At 27.9% G+C, this 21,238-nt stretch overlaps 1 protein-coding gene across 2 annotated transcripts in view; it reads right to left on the bottom strand.

Annotated features, from left to right (window-relative positions):
* Positions 1-4,795: 4,795 nt before the first annotated feature.
* The window catches only part of LOC111633751 (cytoplasmic dynein 1 light intermediate chain 2-like), a 51,592-nt gene continuing 35,149 nt past the window's right edge, over positions 4,796-21,238 (bottom strand). The window contains exons 6-13 of one of the 2 annotated variants that reach the window (XM_023378372.1): positions 19,408-19,501; positions 18,999-19,134; positions 14,548-14,659; positions 10,792-10,893; positions 8,312-8,404; positions 8,049-8,166; positions 7,911-7,934; positions 4,796-5,614 (exon numbers count right to left, since the gene is read on the bottom strand). In XM_023378372.1, the coding sequence (XP_023234140.1) occupies positions 5,475-5,614; positions 7,911-7,934; positions 8,049-8,166; positions 8,312-8,404; positions 10,792-10,893; positions 14,548-14,659; positions 18,999-19,134; positions 19,408-19,501 (819 nt within the window). In that variant the 3' untranslated portion in view covers positions 4,796-5,474. The remainder of the gene's footprint in view (positions 5,615-7,910; positions 7,935-8,048; positions 8,167-8,311; positions 8,405-10,791; positions 10,894-14,547; positions 14,660-18,998; positions 19,135-19,407; positions 19,502-21,238) is intronic. The other variant, XM_023378373.1, reaches the window with a different exon arrangement.

The raw sequence follows: 21,238 nt of genomic DNA, 5'->3' as shown, positions 1-21,238 counted from the left end.
ACACTGCTGGAACGCATCTTTTGGAATGGCCATCAGCCGGTCTGTCGGATTTTGCACGATGTCTTCTCTCGACTAAATTCGGGTTCCTTTTAGCGGCATTTTCAGCTTGGGAAATAGCCAAAGGTCACACGGAGCCATGTGGGGAGAGTACGGAGCGTGACGAACCACAGGAGTATTGTGTTTGGCGACGAAAGCCCGAATCAGATGCGCAGAATGGGCGGATGCGTTATCACGATGGAGCTGCCAAGTTTTGATCGACCACAGATCCGGTCGTTTGCGTCGCACTGTATCGGAAAGACGACGAAGGACCTCCTGGTAGTACTCCTTTGCGATGGTTTGGCCTTGTGGTGCGTACTCACGACACACCACCCCACGAGAGTCGAAAAAACTGTCAACATGACCTTTGATATTGCTGCGGACCTGCCGCGCTTTTTTTGGCCTCGAGGATCGTCCCCGAAAGCCTGCTGAATCTTGCGAATGGTTTACACTCGGGTATCGCCAAGGTTTTTGGCAAAATTTGATGTAATATCGCTGCTCACGTTGTTCAGTCATTTTCCAGCTTAGTGGAATCCGACGAGAGCGCACTACATGACCTCACTCATAGGCCGATTGCCAACGACTGACGCTTCCTGCAGGCGGGAAAAAATTCAGGGCTGTGCATGACTGTCCCCCCAACAACTCCACCGAAGGAGGCCTCTCGCGCATCATTGGTTTACGCGGAAAAAAGAAGGTCCGATACTTTTTGAACAGACCTTGTATACTCCACTTATACACCAGCGCAATTTTTAAAGATTCTTTTCACTTCCTTTGAAAATATTTTTGTGAATTATTATAATTTTATGTAGTCTTAAAAAATCCTGAAAAACAATTTATAATAAACTTATCCATGACTTGACACACTAAAACTTATAAGATAACTAATAAATATAGTTTGCCTTACATAAAATTTAAACTAATTCCAGATAAATTTCTGATGTAATGGTTTTTTTTTTAAAAAACTTTATCAAGAAAAAATATTTTTAGAAATTAAATTATGTATTTTCCATAAAAAATATGATGAAACCATTTCATTTATTTATGATGTAAAAAACTATGAATAAAATTTAATTATAATAAGATTTTAAAATCTAACTTTTTAAAAAACAATCCAAATTAAATTTGGAAGCTTAAGAGAAAAAAAAAATCCAAAAGTAACTTTTATTTTTCTGTTATCATTGAAATTTTAGTCATTGTGGTCAATAATGTAATATAGAATTAACGTTTGAAACATTCTATTATCTAATAGCATTTTCAAAAAGCATAAATTGAATTAATTAAGAATATAATTTATTCAGTTATATAAAAATTTTGACGTTTAATGAAGGCTTTAAAATATTTAAAAAATATCTTAAACATAAAGTGGGAATTATCTCTAGATATTAAAAAAGACATAGTGATAATTCCCATTTTGTGTGCAAGATAAATGGAATAGATTAATTTTTTCCCCCTTTAATAAAGCTGAATTTATCTTTTTCAATACCCCAGAAAATAATACTTTTTTAAAAATGTTTATCAAAAGCTAATAAAAACTGTTTTACTTTTCAAGGCTAATTTCATAATACATTAATACAACTAAACAAAAATATTACAATAAGAAAAACAAGAAAATTAATGAATGAGAATACTATTAATTAAAAATATATTTCACAGACTATGCTACTAGATTTTAAAAAGTTTGAAAAGCTTTGCTTTCATTTTAATTTAGATATAATAACTTTCCTTTTTGTCCTGAAAATTTAATTTTATTTTTATATATATAATAAAATATGCCTGTTCAAAACTATAGTTCTGTAAAAGGTTTTAAAAATTTCTTTAAGTGAAAAAAAACTTTAAGATTAAAACATTTAGTAAGGAAGATAATCATTTATCAAGTATTTTTATATAGTATTTCATGCTTTCGATGATAATTTACATACGTTGCAAGAATGATAATGTTTGTATGATGAATTGCTGACTAATACACAGATGGATTTGTGTACTTTCACATTTTGCACTTGCTAGTAAAAAACCAACTTTAACTTAACCTTAGAGAAGAAAATTAAGTTAATTGTAAGATCTAGTAAATGCGAAGACCTAAACTTACTCATTGCAACCAAATAAAACTAAACTTCTGCCAGATAATTGGTGCAATGTACAGTTAACTACTGCTGATCAGTTGAAATTACTTTCTATGAATTTTAACTGATTATAAATTAAACAAATTTAATTCCTTACTATATTATCTATAGAAATCAATCGGATATTAAAAATCTTCTGAAATATCTAGATCATATTGTCAACTAACTTGTTTTTGTAAAACATGCTAGTCAATAGAACTTTTAGTTGGTTGCAAGTTCAAAATTTTAGTTCTTCCTAATTTTTATATATATGACTGAGGAACACAGTAAATATATATATAATTAAATGACAACTTTTGGAAGACATAGAAACCTAATAACCATGATGAGCAAAGTTAATCATGTCTTTATGCAATCTCCAAATACTTTAAGCTCTTGTCTGTCTGTATCTGATTAGATATTTTTAACTCTAGAACAGATTATCATCTTTGTTCAATTTATCCAATTTTATAATCCTGTTATGGATAAGTTTATGAAAAATTTCAGTAAATTAGTATACCACAAACTAGTAAGTTATAAATCTTATTTTAAACTATTATTTGTATCTCTATTTTATTCAAACATCATAATGATAAAAAATATCTCTAGGATCTTAGCATGAATGTTACATTTCTAACAATGAAAATTCTTTTCTGTATATAGTCTGCAATAAAACTCTATTAAACAATTGTAAGAAATTGCACAGTAACATTTATTTATAATTCATAATGCATTGAAATATGAAGATTTTTCAAAGAAAAAAAATATATTAACAAAAACGTAGAAATGTTCAATATTTTTAATCATAGAATATGAGGTTTTTCTACTAAGTGAGCATTGCAATGCAAAAAAAAAATTGTGTATTTCTGTAGTAAATTTCATATTTCTGCTATCCTGATATTTTGATAAAGGGCAATCACAGGCAATAAAACTGTTATTCCACATACAGATTCTATGTTAATGACAATTTATGATTCCTCATAACACTATTATAAAATATACTATCATCATTATCAACCTATCTTACTAGCCTTCTTGTTGCTAATTGATTCTGCCAATTATTTTTAGCATCAAGATCCAAAATTATTTTGAATTCATGAAATATATTTACATTTTGAATATTATAATTTTGAAGTCCATCCCTAAAGACTTCTTAGAATGGCACTATGAATTTATATAGTATGTCTGCATTCTCACCTTTGAATATACAATTATTCCATTTGCTGTTCAAATATCAGTATGACTGACTCATACCGCAAGAAAAACAAAACTGAAAAATATACTATCCTGATTTCCCAATACCAAGTGAGTTTTTGTGTCACAGAAAAAGATGACAGGAAAATACTAAACAACTAAGTTTTAAAGAATTTTATATATATAATTACCATATTTGATGGCATACAGGATGTACTCTTTCCATCCCAAGAAGTGCATTCTCTATGTCATCAATTATCATATCTGTTAAAAGACAAACAATGACTAATATTTTAAAAAGTCTATCTAGATACAGTTAATTCAATTAATGTGTCAGAAGAAATCTATAAATAAATATTTCAATTATAAGAAGGAAAATTCATCACAATCTATCCAGATCTCTAAAATAATAATTTATTTACAAAATGATAACTAATTTATACAATAACAAAATATTAAAGCGGGCATTGAAAATTTAATAATTGTTTAGTTCAACTATGAAAAGAAATTATATAACAATGTCTAAATTGACCGAATAGTAGAGAGCACTTAACAAGACTTATATTTGGAAATAAAATAACTTTCCCATAAAATAATTTGATTACTTATATTTTTTTTCCACATCACAAAAGCAAACAGAACATATAATAATTCAACAAACCACTATTTCATGCTAAAGTTCCTTATCATTGTATCTGAAGTTTACCTTCTATTCAACTTTTAAAGTAGGCACTTTTGACATTATATGGGAAAACTATAAATTATTCCAAGTCCAACATATATAATCTACATATAAAAAGAAACATTATTATAATATTACTTTTATTGTTACTCATTTCAGTAATAAATGTCAACATTAGTTTGAAAAGTGTGACTGTCTAACTGTTAGATTACATTAAATACAATGTTAATACATAAGCAAAATAAAACCATTGTAATAAATATGTTTTTTAATAATTTATCAATTATTTAAAAAGTGAGTATTTATAAAATCCTACAAAAAAATTTTATTCAAGAAATGAGTTTGACTAAGCATTTTAATAAGCCAACTGAATATCACTCTTGGTCTATTTCTTAGAAAATACACTAGAGTAATGAATAAAGGCCTTATTAAATTAGAAATAATTCTTCCAATTGTTAGTAAAAAAATTATTTAACAATAATTGCAGGTAATTAGCAATTATTGTTAAACACGTTTCAAGATTCCATTTTAAATAAATATAGCATAAAACACATATTAATGGCACAAACAATATTACACTTTAATGGTAGTTAGACAGTCATTGCTTTAACATTTTACAATGATCCCCTTTTAAATATTGCGATATGTTTAACTTTTTAATTTCCTAGTGCAATAAAATTTGATTTGACAATTTCAGTAACTCTAAAACACCATTATTATTCATATATGGGGATGAGATAATTAAGCTGTAAAATTTTCATTTGAAAACATTACAAAAAAATTCTTTTTTTTTTTACAGATTTATACTAAATTTTATACAAACAGTCTCTCTTTTAAAAATTATCACCAAAATCATTTTCTGGTCAATTTATGAAAGATTCTCCATATTATTCTCAATTGCCATTTTTTTTTTTCTTTCTTTCTTTACGAGTCAATAAATTATTTATAAGAAGTGACATATATTTCTTTTCATGAAATAGAAGAAACATTATTTTTGTGTAAAATCTTTGATCTCATAAAGCTATATACCATGCATAGTTTTAAACAGATTTACAACTTATATTTAAAATTAGTACTAATTAATTAATGTACACAAAAAGTTAATCTTTTTAAAAAGATAATCTTATATGAAAAGTGCTAGAGAGAACATACAAACTTTTTGAGTGATTCTTTATACTATTTGTTCATATATATACATCAGCAATCTTTTGGCCAAAACAAACTTTTAATTCCAAAATAAGTTTTTAAGCCAATCACAATTATCACTTGTTTATCCAAAATTCCTTCTCACAAAGAGCAGCACTTTACATCTGTGATTGACACTAATGTTTATAAGGAAAGGATAATTTGGACAATCAAAACTATTGTCCATTTTTATCAGTTCATCACATTATTTTCAGCTGCCTTTAAGCTGGCCCCTTAACAAATAAGCTTTGCAATATTAAAAAATCAAAATATATTTCCTAGGAAGATGGATTACTTGAATCATCTGCTGGGGATGATGAACTTCCTTCTACATTTGAATGGGCAGGAGAGATGGGTTTTTTCATTCTTGTCATTCGGTCTAATTCTGCAGCTGCATCATTTCTTACAGCACTTTTATCTATTTAACATAAGAATATAGATAAAATCATAAGTTTTTCATTTGTTCAGCAAGTTAAAAAATAAATGAAATATTTTTTCATTCATAAAACTTTCATGAAATTTATCTATACAATCACTTGAACTTTTAACTAAAAAATATAAATTTCATTTACAAATAATTATACTTTATTACTTATTAAATATACAGATTGTTTACAAACCATTTTTAATCTTATAATTTAAAAATAAGTTATACAGGTAACCCCCGTATAACACGGTAGTTATGTTCCAAAAAATTGCCGTGTTATGCGAATCCGTGTTATACGAAACAAAGAACTAATACGAAAAGGAGGGTTAGGTTCCTAAAATTAAAAAACATGCTAGTATATTTTCATAATTAAGATAAATATCTTCATTAAAATTTTTTAAGTGATACATATTAATATAAATTAAACAATGTTTTCTTCGTCATCACTAAAAACACTATTAATTAACCGAGAGCGTTTTCTTTTTGGCAAGTTATCCTTATCCTCTGAGCATTTTTCTGCATTATCTTCAGATCCATGCTTTACCTTTTGCAAAATGTATGTAATTTTAGATTGCTTGCTTCTAGTTAAAAGGTCTTTATAAATTTCCTTATATGGTGCTAAGCACTTATGAAGAATAAAGCAAGTATGGAATAAGGGAAAAACATTCGGCAACATCAGAAGCAGAAGCGTCGCGATCTGGCAACATTGAAACAAGTTTCGAGAAGGACCACGTGTATCGACAGAAGGCGAGAAGAGAAAATTTACATACTTAAGTACTAATAGTTCACGAAAATAATAATTTTCGTGAACTATTATTACTTAAGTATGTAAAAATTTATTACATTTCCTGTTGTACGAGGGTTTTACCCAATTCTCGAACCGTGTCAGAGTGAATCCGTGATATAAAAGTACCGTGTTATACGGGGGATGGTACCAATTCTCGAACCGTGTTAGAGCGAATCCGTGCTATAAAAGTACCGTGTTATACGGGGGATGGTACCAATTCTCGAACCGTGTTAGAGCGAATCCGTGCTATAGAAGTGCCATGTTATACGGGGGTTACCTGTATTAATATTTTTTGCAGTAAGTTAAACTAGTTGGTTCTTTTTATGAAAATTGAAATTGATTTAATACAGAAACATTGATGCAATTTATTATCTTTGAATGTTTGCAACTAGTTTTATTTAATGAAAAAATTGATTGCTAAAAACCTGTACAAAATGAAAAATACAGAAAATAAATTAACAACATTATTTATAATAAATTTTTTTATTACTGATATTACTTTCTAATAAGAATTAACGATAATAAAAAATTATTACTATCATCGCATCAAACAGTGACTATTGGCAAGCGCCAAATCCAACAGAGGGCGCTGTTTTTGAGCCAAGATGGCTGCCGAAACAGGTAAGGAGCCGACCACGTGTTTGTTCAGTGCCTGAGCCGATTCAATTTCTATCAGTGACGACTACTAATGGATGCAAATGTAAAAAGGAGCATTATTGCATCCATTTGACCATATTCCAAAATTCTCAATGAAAGAAAACAAAAATGTAAACAATTAAAGATGGATACTTTTTCCGGAAAATGTAAGAGATCCGAAACTAAAATTTTTTAATAAAACCATATCACTTTATTTTATGATAAAATACATTTTAAAAATTAAATTTATATGTATTTTCTATTATATTGTATTAATAAACAAAATTATTTGATTATTTTTCACTTATGCAGAACCTAACCCTATACCTCACTGTAAATATGGGTTCATTTGTGCCGGCTTTTGTAGGAACGGAACTGCGGCGTAAACCGAGGGCTACCTGTACTTTGTAAATCAGGGTCATACTCTAAAGCAAAGACTGTAAGAAGCAACTATTTTTCTAATATTAATAATTTTGAAATATTACCTTCTCAATAATAGTCATGTGGGAAATTGCAAAATGCCCACATTTTAATAGTGTACCATTAGAAAAAAAATAAGAAAATAAACTTTTAACATTTTAAACAGAACAACATTAAAAAAAAATCCAAAAAATAAGTAGTTAGTCTATTTATTATTACTTTTTGTCAAATTTTCTTAGACATTTCACAATTCTTTAAACATATTTTGTAAAATAATATCAAAAATAAAGTTTGTTTAATGCTCAGATAATTATTGTAATTTATATAAACCATAGTAAATAAAATTACCTACATACAACATTAAAGATCAAAAACATGTATGTATAAATAGCCAAATCCCAAAATTAATAGAATTGATCTTGTAATAACAATAATTTCTCTCACCTGGTAAACTATTCCATGCTAAGGCTAAAGTATACATATAGAAATTAGATCAAATTTAAATTTAATTTAAAATTTAGATTATATTATGAATAACAACATGTAATAAATTATCTTTAATATTTATTGAATGCTACTGACCAGGAGATCTAACAGCAGATCCTGTGGTAGCAGTTGGACCTGTTTTTCGATTTAACAGGCTATTAAAAAAGTTTTGCAAGACTCCTTCACTTCCTGCTGCACTCTTCATACCTTCCATCTATATAAAAATTAACAACAATAGTTTGATGAAAAATAATAAAAATAATTTTTAATCTAAAATGTAGCATAAAATTCTCTTAGTTAAAAATTTAAATTCAGAGATCGTACAAAGTTTAAACATAATAGGATTTTAAAATATATACTTTTTTTGGAGATGCTTGAACACCTGGTGACCCTGATAACCTCCTATCAGCTGTTTTTTGAACACCAGCAGGACTTCTAATAGGTGACTCTTGCTATAAAAAAAATATATCATTCAGACTTTGATCTTCACAATAATAATTAATAATAATGAGGTGCTTAACCCTAATTCCTAGTCAGTTCTGGATAATGCCAACATCAACTACATAAATTTAACCCATAAACAGTGAAAATAAAAGGACACATTTGACATTGTCCATTAAGTGAATAAAAAGCTCAAATGTTAGACATGGACTATTGTCTAAAAAATATGCTATCATTTCCTTCCAGAAATTCTTAACAGTGAACAGAACCAGAGTAAAGCTATTTTGCTGAGAGCCAATTGGCTGATAACTTAAAAACTAATAACAGCCTGCTTTCTAAAAGAAAAATTTCAAAATGGAAAGCTGTTACAAGCAAAAAGATAAAATCCAGTAAGTGCCTCAAATAGAAAAAAGAAATAAAAATTGAAGTTATGCACATCTTTTATTTAGTTACAATTGTCAGGATGAATCACAAACAGGCTGGAGAAATTTTCCTTTACTAAGAACTACATTTAAAATTTTAATTAAACATAACTGAAAATATATAATAATGAGCAATTATTTATCATGACGTTGTCACAATGCTAAGCTGCAATTTTTAATCATATTTTTTATTTATTTAATTTAAAATATATGCTCTCCTCCTCAAATTAGTACTGTAGTGTCTTGCCCCTGTACATCATACTTTCCCATTAGCAATGGAGTTGTGATAGTCATCTAACTCCTTTCAGGAGAAAATTTTTGAACTGAAATAATTTGGTTTGCATGGGAAGTCCATATATAGTTAATTAAGGTCTCCTGCTTCTAAGCTTTCCATATCTGGTCTTGAATTTTGTTTATCTAACACTGTTCTCAAGATTAAGAAAAGACAATGAACAACAGTGGGAATTTATAGGTCTACAATTTTTTCAAATTGCAGCCCAATGATAACGATAATCCAGTTTATTGGAAACACATTATTTGTATACATATGTATGTAAGCATGCATGCAAATACATACACACTCCTAAAAAAGTAGAGTTATGACAAATACAAACATCAGAGCAAAATATATGAAATTTCCAATAAATATTTTGAAGATTGTTTTAACAATTTAATTTCAAGGGTTAAATATACACTATTGGATGTCCTATTTTCTAAAAATTCTCTCCTTTTTTTTGTTCCAAATAAAGATATTAATCATTCAATAAAAGCAAACAGAGTGTAATTATTTATAAATAAAATAAAAGAAAGAAAAGAAAAAAAAATAATATATGGACCGTTTATTTTGAAAGTGGTGTAAGTCCATTTTTTCTTCTTTCGAGATATTTAAACATTTGCATTTTAGTTGATTCAAAAATATAAACAAAGTGTACTAAGTTTGACAATGTTTCTATGACTTTAGAAATATGTAAGTTGATTGCATAAAGACTTCTATGTGAATTTATCCAAACTAATATATTCTTTCTGGGCCATAAATGGACTTACACCACTTTCATAATTACTAAACTGTAAAATTCATTAAATTTCTATTATGTAAAACTCAATGTCACTTGAAACACATTGCGTTTTATTCTGATTTTGTTCATATATAATAACAAGAAATAAAATAGTATTGTTTATTCTGAACATTAAAAATATTTACTTATTGTTAAACTATTTTATGATAAATTTATCATTATTATGAGCTTACCATTAGACACTGCTTTTCATTTAGATTCATTACATGGATTTTTTTCTAGTCCATCAAATTGTACATTTGTTGGTAATATTTACAGTTTTACTCTTCTGTTGTAAGGGGCTGTCTTTAAATGATGTCCACACTGAAAGGGAGGGAGGGGTTAAGACAAGTTGGACAAGGAGGGTTGAGTATTAGTGGACATCCATTTATTTCATTAAATTTTATACAATATGCATTTTATTATATTTATTTCAAAGTTTCTTGTATGTTTCATTTCTACTTATGGTATCTATCATTCATAAAGTGATGAAGGTTTTAACAGGGATAGAGTTATGTTGGACATCCATAGAGGGAAAGGGGTTACAAAAACTTGGACAAACTGGGACAAGAGGGAAAAGTAAACATTTCAAGAAAAATGCACATGTAATTTATGGATAGCCCAAGTGCTTAGACTGTAGAAAATGGACTTATACCACTTTCAAAATCAATGGTTATGCAATGTCATTTATCGATAAATTTTCAATTGATCAAAGCTTATGGTTATTTTAAAATGTTAAGTGTGAATTGTTTATAAATAAAAAGTTCACGCTAAATTGTATGTATATTATGTGTTTTCTCAATTTTTTCCAAAAATGGACTTACACCACTTTCAAAATAAACGGTCCATATGTTTAAATTGACAGAAATATAGAGTAGAATCTTCTTAATATAATTCATTATTATTTTTAATTTGACTTACTGGTCTTCCAGTTGGTGGAACTTGTTGTACAAGTAAACTTTGTTGTTTACTAAGAAATAGCTGATCATCTTCTGAAGTTACTTCACTCTCCCTTTGCATTGGCTTCATAAAATAAAAAAATTACATATTAAACTGATGTAACAAATTTAAAATTATTTGATTAATAAATTTAGTTGATGATATGAGTTTAATTAAAAGTTTACAAGATAAATTATTATATTAAAATTCAAAGTATTTATTTTAATGTTATATTCATTAACAATAAATTATCAAAATTAAAATATAAAAATAGAAATAAAAAATTTAATACACATGTTTTTTTAACCAAAAAGAAATACAGTCAGGTCCACTTATTGAGCATCAGATAATAGAACATTTCACATTCCTGATTTTCTTTTGTACATTTTACATTAGCAGGACTCCTGCTAACAGAGTACAGATAGCAGTCTGTCTAAATGAGTGTCATATTGGTGTCTTTTTTTAAAATCAGCAAGGTGCATGAGAGATCACTACCCTAAAAAAGATTTATAAGGATCAATCTTTAATCATACAATACATCACCACTTACAGTACATGACAATAAGGTTCTCTACATTATGATATTTGTTGAAATATGCAATATATTTAAAAGAAAACAAAGAAATACAATGAAGTGAAACAAGACAATGATGAAAATGAAAATTTCTACACAACTCAACAAAATATGTTTCTCATAAAGATGTTCTGTTTTATTTGCATGATAATTTGATGTTTTATTTGCATTTAGATGCATGATAAAATATTTAGAAGAAAATTTTACAGACTATAATGCATTTTACATGATCAAGGAGATGACTGAAAGAAAATTAAGTAATATCCAAAAGAAAATTACAAAGTTCTTTAAGTAAGCACAGTGTTTTAAGTTCTACATTATGATAGCACAAGAAGTTCATTTCCACATTTGTAAATTATAAAATTTAAATCTGATAGAAAATAAGTACAATACTGCAAAAATTATTTGTTTTTAGCAAGAAAGTTATATGCTTTTATATTATATGTCCCATCAGAAAACTTTCAAAAATTTTGGAGCAATGGTTTTACACTTTTTCAGCTATGCCTCCTACTGTATCTCTGGGGAAGAAGTAAAAGTAACTGAAAAATATAATGTATTTACTGATTCTTTGATAAAACAATAAAATTGATGACATAAGAGCAGAAACCAATTTGTAAGTTACAGTAAAATTAGATGATAATGAATTTTAACATTTCCAAATTTGTTATAAGTTATATAGAGCTTCTAACACATGAAAAGATGGAGAGATTTGAAAATCATGAACACCTTGGGCAATCTTAGTTTGCATAAAAGAACAGTCTGGAGAAGGAGGCATAATGCAGCAATCCCAAGGACACTCTCTTAAACAGACTTGAATGCACTATTTATCTTTTGCATATGCTAATGGCTTACTTTTGCTTATTCAATATACTGATTTTAAAACATACAATGCATATCTTATGAGTTTACTTTTAAATCTTATCTTATACTTCAAACAGTTTTCCACCACAGCAAATAATAAATTATTTTTTAATAGTTTACAAAATTAAAATTAATCCTTAACTAATGTTTCACATTCTTCCTTCCATTGAAATTTACAAGTTTAACTGGTATTCTTTAAATGTTTACCAAGTAAAATATATATAGAATTCTGCAACTCACATGTTGAAAATAAACTTCATTTAAAATTGTTTATTATGTCAATCTTTGGACTAACTTTCTTGTAAAACTTGTAGTTCAGATATTGTTAATAAAAAGAATTTTCTCTCTCTACGTAAATGACATTTTGTTACTATTTAATCATTATAGATAAACTTCTTTCCTACTTCATGGAAACTAATTACAGTATAATAAAAAATGAGTTATAAAACTGGGAATAACTTTATTTTAAATTACAGCAGGTGATCGATTAATGAACATAATCTGTTCCAAGACTTTGTTCGCTATCCGAATTGTTCGTTAACCAATTATCAATTTACCATAAGTTTTTACCGAAATTTGATTAATTCGTTCTGAAGACCCCAAAAAATAAAAAAAATATATACTTACTATGTTTATTTATATGTAATAACAAACTAAAACCAATCTCTCCATTTTTTTCATGTGTGGCACATCTTTGTTTCTCAGATGTGATTTTTGTTTAACCAATTATTGATTTACCATACATCTTTATGGGAATTTGATTAATTCNATCAGAATGTCGGTCTAAACGTTGATGCATGCTGGGAAAAGTTCCTTTGTATAAAAGGGAACAGGTGTCTAGTTGTTTGATTATCCACTGATGAGGCTGTAACGGCGAAATGCATTTGGAAAACAATTTGAAATTTACGAAAATAAAAGAATTAACCCTGGTTAAAGTAATGTATCTTTGTTGATTTACTGTTTGTCTGCTAATGCAAATTGCTCGAAGTCGGTTTTTGAAAGAGTGTCTTAATTTACTCGTCTTTTATTTTTAAAAATTATATTTTTATAAAAATCTTTTATGAAAGTAAATTATAAATTTTCATCTATAAACAAGCATTCACTATTATCAGGACTTATTATACTGGCTTAACAGACAATACAGAGTTTCACAGAAAACAATTTTTATTTAATATTTAATATACCTGTTAATATAAGTCATGATAATAGTGAATGCTTGTTTATAGACGAAAATTTATAATTTAGTAAGAAAAGGATATTGAGGCATTTTAATTAATCTTTTGTAAAAGTGTTCATTATCCAATTTGTTTGTTAACCAATCACCCACTGTATAGGCAACCATATTGATTAATTATTTCATGAAATTATTTCCAGCTAAGCTTACTAATTTTTCAAATTGTTAATTAAAAATTATTGAATATTATATTGAGTTTACTATGACTATAATCTATTAATAGAACTTATTGCACTGATGTAATCTCTGGTTACAAAAACAAGAGATTTTATTAATCTAGGTTTAATTAAAGAAAACTTTATTTTAAGTAAGAAATTTCTAGATAATAATGATCAAAATCAAACCAATATCACTGTCTCTAATAAGAGAGTATCATATAAAGAATTACAAAATTAAAAAAAAAATTATTTCTGTCAATTTACATAAATTTTTTTACTATGACAGTTTACTCCAAGTTTGAATCTGTATTATTTATTTTATTTAAATAATATATATTTATTGACTACTCATACATTTAGGACTAATTCTTAAGTTCTTATCAATAACATAAGAATTACAACNGAGATTTTATTAATCTAGGTTTAATTAAAGAAAACTTTATTTTAAGTAAGAAATTTCTAGATAATAATGATCAAAATCAAACCAATATCACTGTCTCTAATAAGAGAGTATCATATAAAGAATTACAAAATTAAAAAAAAAATTATTTCTGTCAATTTACATAAATTTTTTTACTATGACAGTTTACTCCAAGTTTGAATCTATTATTTATTTTATTTAAATAATATATATTTATTGACTACTCATACATTTAGGACTAATTCTTAAGTTCTTATCAATAACATAAGAATTACAACAGCAATCTTTAATTAACTTTTTACAAAATCCTTAAATGAAGGCATTTTGTAATTTAAACTGTTTTAATATACAAAATACATTAATTACAATATAACATTATAATAATTAAGAAATAATAATGAAATCCTAGTAAAAACTGTTTTAGATAAAAGCACCAAATGTTCAGAAAAAATTACAACTAATGTACAAATATATAATATAAACAATATACCTTTCTTGTAATTGGTTTGCTAATAACATCTGTATAAGAATCATCTGGTTTAACAGATACTAAATTTTCATATAAAATGGCTATTTTTTTGTCATTGTCCCATCCGGATGGACTGAAATACAAATATATTTTACATTAGAACAACAGTATAGACATTTAAAGACAAATTTAAAATCACATTATTATTATTATTATTACAGTAATCAAAATCAGAATAAAATTAAATACAGTACACACTGTATATAAATTACAGTAACTCAGAAATCCTCTCAAATTCCTTCCAACTGTGTATACTTGACCATCTTAGATTATAATCACTTCTTCACTTCACTGAAATAAAGGGGTGATTGTGACCTAAAGTGTTAAGAGTGTACTACATAAGCACCAAAAATAGAAAACAATAAAGGGCCATTAATAGTAAACTTTGCCTCAAACATTCTGCTATTCATCTTCATGTAGCTGTTTTGTTGGCAGAGGAAATTATGTTTAAAAGACAGTTTTGCATTTATAGTATACAGTACATAGAATATTTCACTTTTAGACCACTTTAAAAGTTTTTTTTTTTTACATTATCATACTGTAAGAGAGTGAAGTCATCACCATCATTGAAATAAAATAATGATTTTTTGAAAGGGGATCAAATTGAATTGGTTATAAGGGCCAACAAAATCTGTTCCAGAGGAAACATGTCATATTAAAGTAGTATCCTAAAAGAAATGATCAACTTCAAAAGTTTCACTATATTTAAAAATACAACACAATAATCGAATCCATTTATTTTATGCTTCTTGGAGACATTTACATTTATACATAAATACTATACATAATAAATTTATTATTTTTAGATCTGTTAATTGTCTAATCATTAATAAATTTGCCAAACAAATCAATAATTGACAAATATCAAAAACATTAAATAGTTTTTAGTTATTAATGTGGCCTGTAAATGAATTGATTAGAATAATTTAATACTGAAATGGGTGTATCAACATTTGTAGTGGCTTTTAAAATTTGATAGCAGTTGTATTCGATATTTGCCTTATGATGGTAGCTTTATGCTATTGAAAGTGCTAGCAAACACCCTTATACTCTAAAAGTCGCTATTGGTAACGTCACAACACTCAAGTGTAGCTACAATATAATAATCAATTAATTTAAAAATAGAAAAAATAGTTTGATTAGGAGTTAAGTTTCAACTCTCACTACACATTCAATCTTTGAAGACAAAAATTAACAGCCAAACAATTATTATTATCAATATTATTATGTTGAGTTTAGTGAGTTTTACTCGGTTCACACCGGTGGCTGTGTACTATGCCGGACCAGAGTCAAGGCATTTATTATTATTATGTTGAGTTTAGTGAGTTTTACTCGGTTCACACCGGTGGCTGTGTACTATGCCGGACCAGAGTCAAGGCATAGCAACCAAAACAAAACTAAAATTAAATAAGTGTGTCAGTGTCTGTATTCAGGAATTTCCTAACAATGTGGCATGTATTCAATATAGTGGCCTTCTGTAGTGTTATGTATGTATTTCTACTCAATTCTAATGTTCCCAGGCTTTTGTGTAGTGTGTGTGGTACAGGTGTTGTACAGGAGAGAACAACAGGTACAATAACTACCCTATCCATCCTCCACAGATGCCTTATTTCCTGGGCAAGTTCTGTGTACTTGCTAATTTTTTCAGTGCATGTGTTTTGTACATTGTGAGTGTTTGGAATGGCTATGTCTATAATGTATGTGATTTTATTGTGTTTGTCAATGAGTGTGATGTCTGGTCTGTTGTGGTAAATTGTTTTATCTGTGATTATGGCTCTGTCGTAGTACATTTTGTGCGTGTTGTTTTCCAATACTGTCTGTGGAATATACTTGTAGTATGGTTCGTGGATGTCTGCCAATTTGTGTTTCTTTGCAAGCTCTTGGTGTATTATATTTGCTACTTGATTGTGTCTATGTAAGTAATCTGTCTGTGCCAAGAGCTTGCAACCAGAAGTGATGTGTTGTATAGTTTCTGGCATGATGTGACATTTTCTGCATGTGTCATTTGTGAGTGTTGTATCTTTGAGTATGTGTTTTCTGTAGTTTTTAGTATTTATGACCTGATCCTGTATGGCAATCATGAATCCTTCCGTCTCCCCAAAGAGGCATCCCCGATCTAACCAGCTGTTTGACGCAGTTTTGTCAACAAAATCCTGGGCCAGGTCATAAGGATGCCTGCCATGGAGTGCCTTTCGAGCCCACGATTGCTTGATGGTGTCTATGCTTTTTATGTGTTGTGTCATGTCTGTATGATGTGAGTGTAAGTTTAATGGTGTGTTATTTGAGTCTGCTAGAGTTACTGCTTTATGTAACTGTGATGTTTCTTGTTTCTTGTAGAAAAACTCTCGCAGTGACTGTATTTGTTTGTAGTGAAGGTTAACTATGTCAATCAGGCCACGTCCGCCTTCTTTACGTGGAAGGGTTAATCTTTCTGTGGCGGATTTAGGATGATGTTGTTTATGCTTAGTAAGTGTTGTTCTTGTTTTCCTTTGGAGTTGCTCGAGATCTGTGTGAGTCCAATGTATAACTCCAAAAGAGTATGTGAGTACTGGGATGACATATGTGTTTATTGCTTTAACTGTGTGTTTTGCATTTAACTGTGTTCTAAGTATAGCGTTTAACCTACTTTGGTATTCTTTAATTAATCGTTGCTTTATTTGTGTATGTTCTGTTAGTTTGGCCTGTTGGAATCCTAAGTACTTGTAGAACTCGCCCTCTTCCATGGATTCAATAACGTCTCCATTTCCAAGTGCAAAATCTTCTTTCTTCAGGATTCCTTTTTCTATGTGAAGTTTTTTGCATTTGTCTAGGCCAAACTCCATTTGTATGTCCTTAGTGTATGAATGTGTGATTTGTAGGAGTTGATGAAGTTGTTTTTGTGTGGATGCATAAAGTTTTATGTCGTCCATGTACATGAGATGTGAGAGTGTAAACTGTGTTGTTTTTTCGTGTCTGATATTGTAGCCGTATTGCGTGTTGTTTAACATGTTGGATAATGGATTCAGGGCTAGGCAGAACCAGAGAGGACTCAAGGAATCTCCTTGAAAAATTCCTCGCCTAATGAATATTTCGTTTGTTTGTATGGAAGTGTTACTAACCCTGAGATACTAACCCTGATATTATTATTATTATTTTATGAAAATGAAATGTTAATTCTGAAAATGTTTCAGAATAAATAAAATTTCAATTCTTAAAAAGTTGAATGAATGTATAATTAAAACAGCTATGTATTGTCATAAGGAAAATAAAGCCTCTCAAAATACACTCAACTTGCCTTATCCAATAATAAAATTATTTTTCATATTTATTCTAAATTAAAATAATAATGCTTTTAATTTAATAAAAAAAACTGCAGTACAATCTTGATAATCTGGCATATATGAAACATTGTTGAATTAAGGAGATTGCCAGATTATTGAAAGTTCACACATTTTGACGAGTTAATTATTTAAAAACAATAAAAATGTGATTAAATATGAGCACAATTGATGTAATAATAACAATTTAACACACAAACATGTGGACAATATGGACTCAACTGTTAATGTTGCAGCAAAATACAAGTTGGACTAATGATTAAAACATCCAAACATGTTGCCAAGATGATTGATTCTCACTAAATTTAGTGGGAAATTTCAGGGGATTAATTTTTATATTTATATAGTATTGAGTTATAAGATATTGTATGGTTTTTGAGCAGCCTAAGATGGCAATGACAATATTTAACAATCATAATGTTTACGTAATAATCTACTCATAAGCCATTGATCCCATTGTTTGTATATCTGTCATCTGTCATGGAATGCCTAGAATGCACACTAGGGGGTGTCCCCAGCAATGATTTTCAGCTATTATTTAAATTAACAGTATAATTTATTTATTAACAGTATATATTATTATTTTTATTTGTAATAGGAATTTATTATTTATATGAATTTTATTATTTTATACCACAGAATGACACTACTGCTGCTAGAAAGCCCACTAGGGGACGTCCTGGGCTACTAGTCTTTAATATAGTGCTCAAGCTCAAGTGTTCAAGCCTGAATTGATATCATTCCATGTTTAGTGGGAACTGGAGTTTGAACTAGTGGGAAGCTTGTCTATGACTAGGCAACAATGCCAATAAAATCTGAAAGTTGTCTATTGTAAGATTACTGGACATTTTGAACTAGCAAACAGCTGAATTATTTTTTTGATTCACTAACACAAGGTGTGTTTCTATTTCAACACTTGGCAGTAATCCATCTTTATTTAGTTGAAAACATTACTCTTAAACCATGGTTTAAGAGTAATGTTTCAACTAAATAAAGAAATTAAGACAACACAGTTTCAGAAAATTTAAATCTGAATTATTGAGATTGTACTGTATTTTTAAATGGATTATCTTAGTTACATTTTACAATACTTACATGAATATGGCATCCTTTTCAACTACCAATGCTGGTGTCTTAAATGGAAAATTATATATCCTATGGACTAGATAATTATATAAAAGATCACAATTTTTATCTTCTTTTACAGATACATAAAATAACGATGCTCCATCTAGTATGTATTAAAGAAATATTAATTTGCCAAACAATATTAGCTTAGCTATATATATATATATTATTTATAAAAATTTAGCTTTAATTTAGCAACTAAAATACTAAAAATAAATATAATATTTAAAAATAATTACAGTATATCAATGTTTTTATAAAATTTTATTTAACTTTTTGCACATTTAACTGTATACTGCCCGTTTTTTCTCTCTTTGTTTATACTTGCCAATTGGCATAATATAAAAGCAACTCTACTTAGTGATATAAAGGATACATTGAAGACAAAATTTTCTTATAGCTTGTTGAATGAAATCAAAATGTTCTTCTTTATAATCATAATCTTTTTCAAGAACTGACATATAATCTGTCTGGTGAGAGAATAAAATTTACAATATATAAACAATCTTAAATAATTTAATAATTAACATTTCATTATAAGTTCTATAGCTAAAAATTAAACACATTAATATACAAGGTATTCCATGTTGTGTTATGAACTAATCACTCTAAAACAGCTTATCTGATGCAAACAGTCTTTTTTTTTATTTTTATTTTTTCATGGTTTCAAAAATCTTCATAACTATGATAAAATTATGTTGCTCTTACTCTTAGGATGATGGAAATGTTGAAATTTCAAATGGATTTCTACAAAAGTGTATAATTTTGATTCTACAAAAAAAAACTTTCATATAAAGCATTTTCTTATAACATGCATCTACTAAAACTTGTAGGTAGGTGAAGCTTGCAATTGATTCAAATTGTTCAGTCCCTTTCTGATATTGATTATAAAAGATGAATCACTAAATTTGAGAAGAGAAATGTAATTTCAGCAAGATAGGCACCACCATATTTTGTTAGAGCTATGCATTACACTATTAAACCAGGAATTTGGAAATACAGGATAGGTCATGGATGACTTGTTCAATAACCCCCCCCCAGACTAGTGATGGGATGATACCCAAAAGTCCTCCAGATTCTAATTCTTTTGAATACTTTCTAAAGTTTATTTTAGTTTAAAAAAATTAACAATTTACATTAAAAGCACAGTACATTCATTAATTAATAAACATTAAGCTTAAAATGGAAAACAATTAGGAAATCAAGAATCAATCTTTTGAAAGAAACATGAAAATTCTTCATTTATATGTGGATACACATACTTTTATTGTGTACTAAGAAATAAATTTGTAATCATATTTCGGATAAAGTTAACATTCCGACACTACCCCCAAAGAAATTACAGCTAATTCCCTTTTACTCAATGAACTATCCCATCATGTCATGTAGGGTTGCAATCCTAAATGAAGTTTGGCAAATGATGCAATGAGTTGAACAAATATCACCATCACAAGTTAACTGAAGTTAAAATCTGATTATTTTAAGATGAGAATGACTCACCTTAAAATAATCAGATTTTAAAACTCAAAATGGCATTAAATTTAGCATGAATAAGTATTTTTACTCAGAAATATGTGAACTGCATTTGAAAATTTAACATATTATAGCATCATTTGTGAATCACAACAAAAACTTTCATAATTATAATGAGAAAGTCATTTTATCATTATAAGTAAACATACTAAATATTAAAAGCAATTTTATATAATATTTTTCAATTAAAATATAGTTTTATTTACATTTTAAGATATTTTGTTAACTGCTGGCCTCAATTTGAAACTAGATAGCCCAATAGTTGAATCAATATTAATTTGCTTATAATTAAAAATTTTAAAAAGCAAGCAAATTTATGAAACAAAAATTAACAAAATTACTAAAAATTTATAATAAATTTAAATTTGATTATCTTTTGTGCAAAACAACACTAAAACATTTTCTATAGTTATATCACAAAAGGAAAAAAGTTGAAATTAATTTTAAAAATTTCAATTAAGGATTCAAAAAATGCAGGCAAAATTAAATAAATAAAAATTATTAAAAATAATAATAATTAAAACTCTGGCCTTTATACCAAAAGCAAAAGTAAAAATAAAACCAAATTAATTAAAATCAAATCAATCAAAAATTAAAATAATGTTTCTAAAAACCATTTAAAAGTTATGAAATTTTCAAATTGTAAATCAAATTAATTTTTAAATTTGTTATTT

Source organism: Centruroides sculpturatus, unplaced genomic scaffold (assembly GCF_000671375.1).
Source record: "Centruroides sculpturatus isolate CEXI.00-Female unplaced genomic scaffold, Cexi_2.0 scaffold737, whole genome shotgun sequence".
Lineage (NCBI taxonomy): Eukaryota > Metazoa > Arthropoda > Arachnida > Scorpiones > Buthidae > Centruroides > Centruroides sculpturatus.
This window is presented reverse-complemented; position numbering and strand designations above follow the sequence as displayed.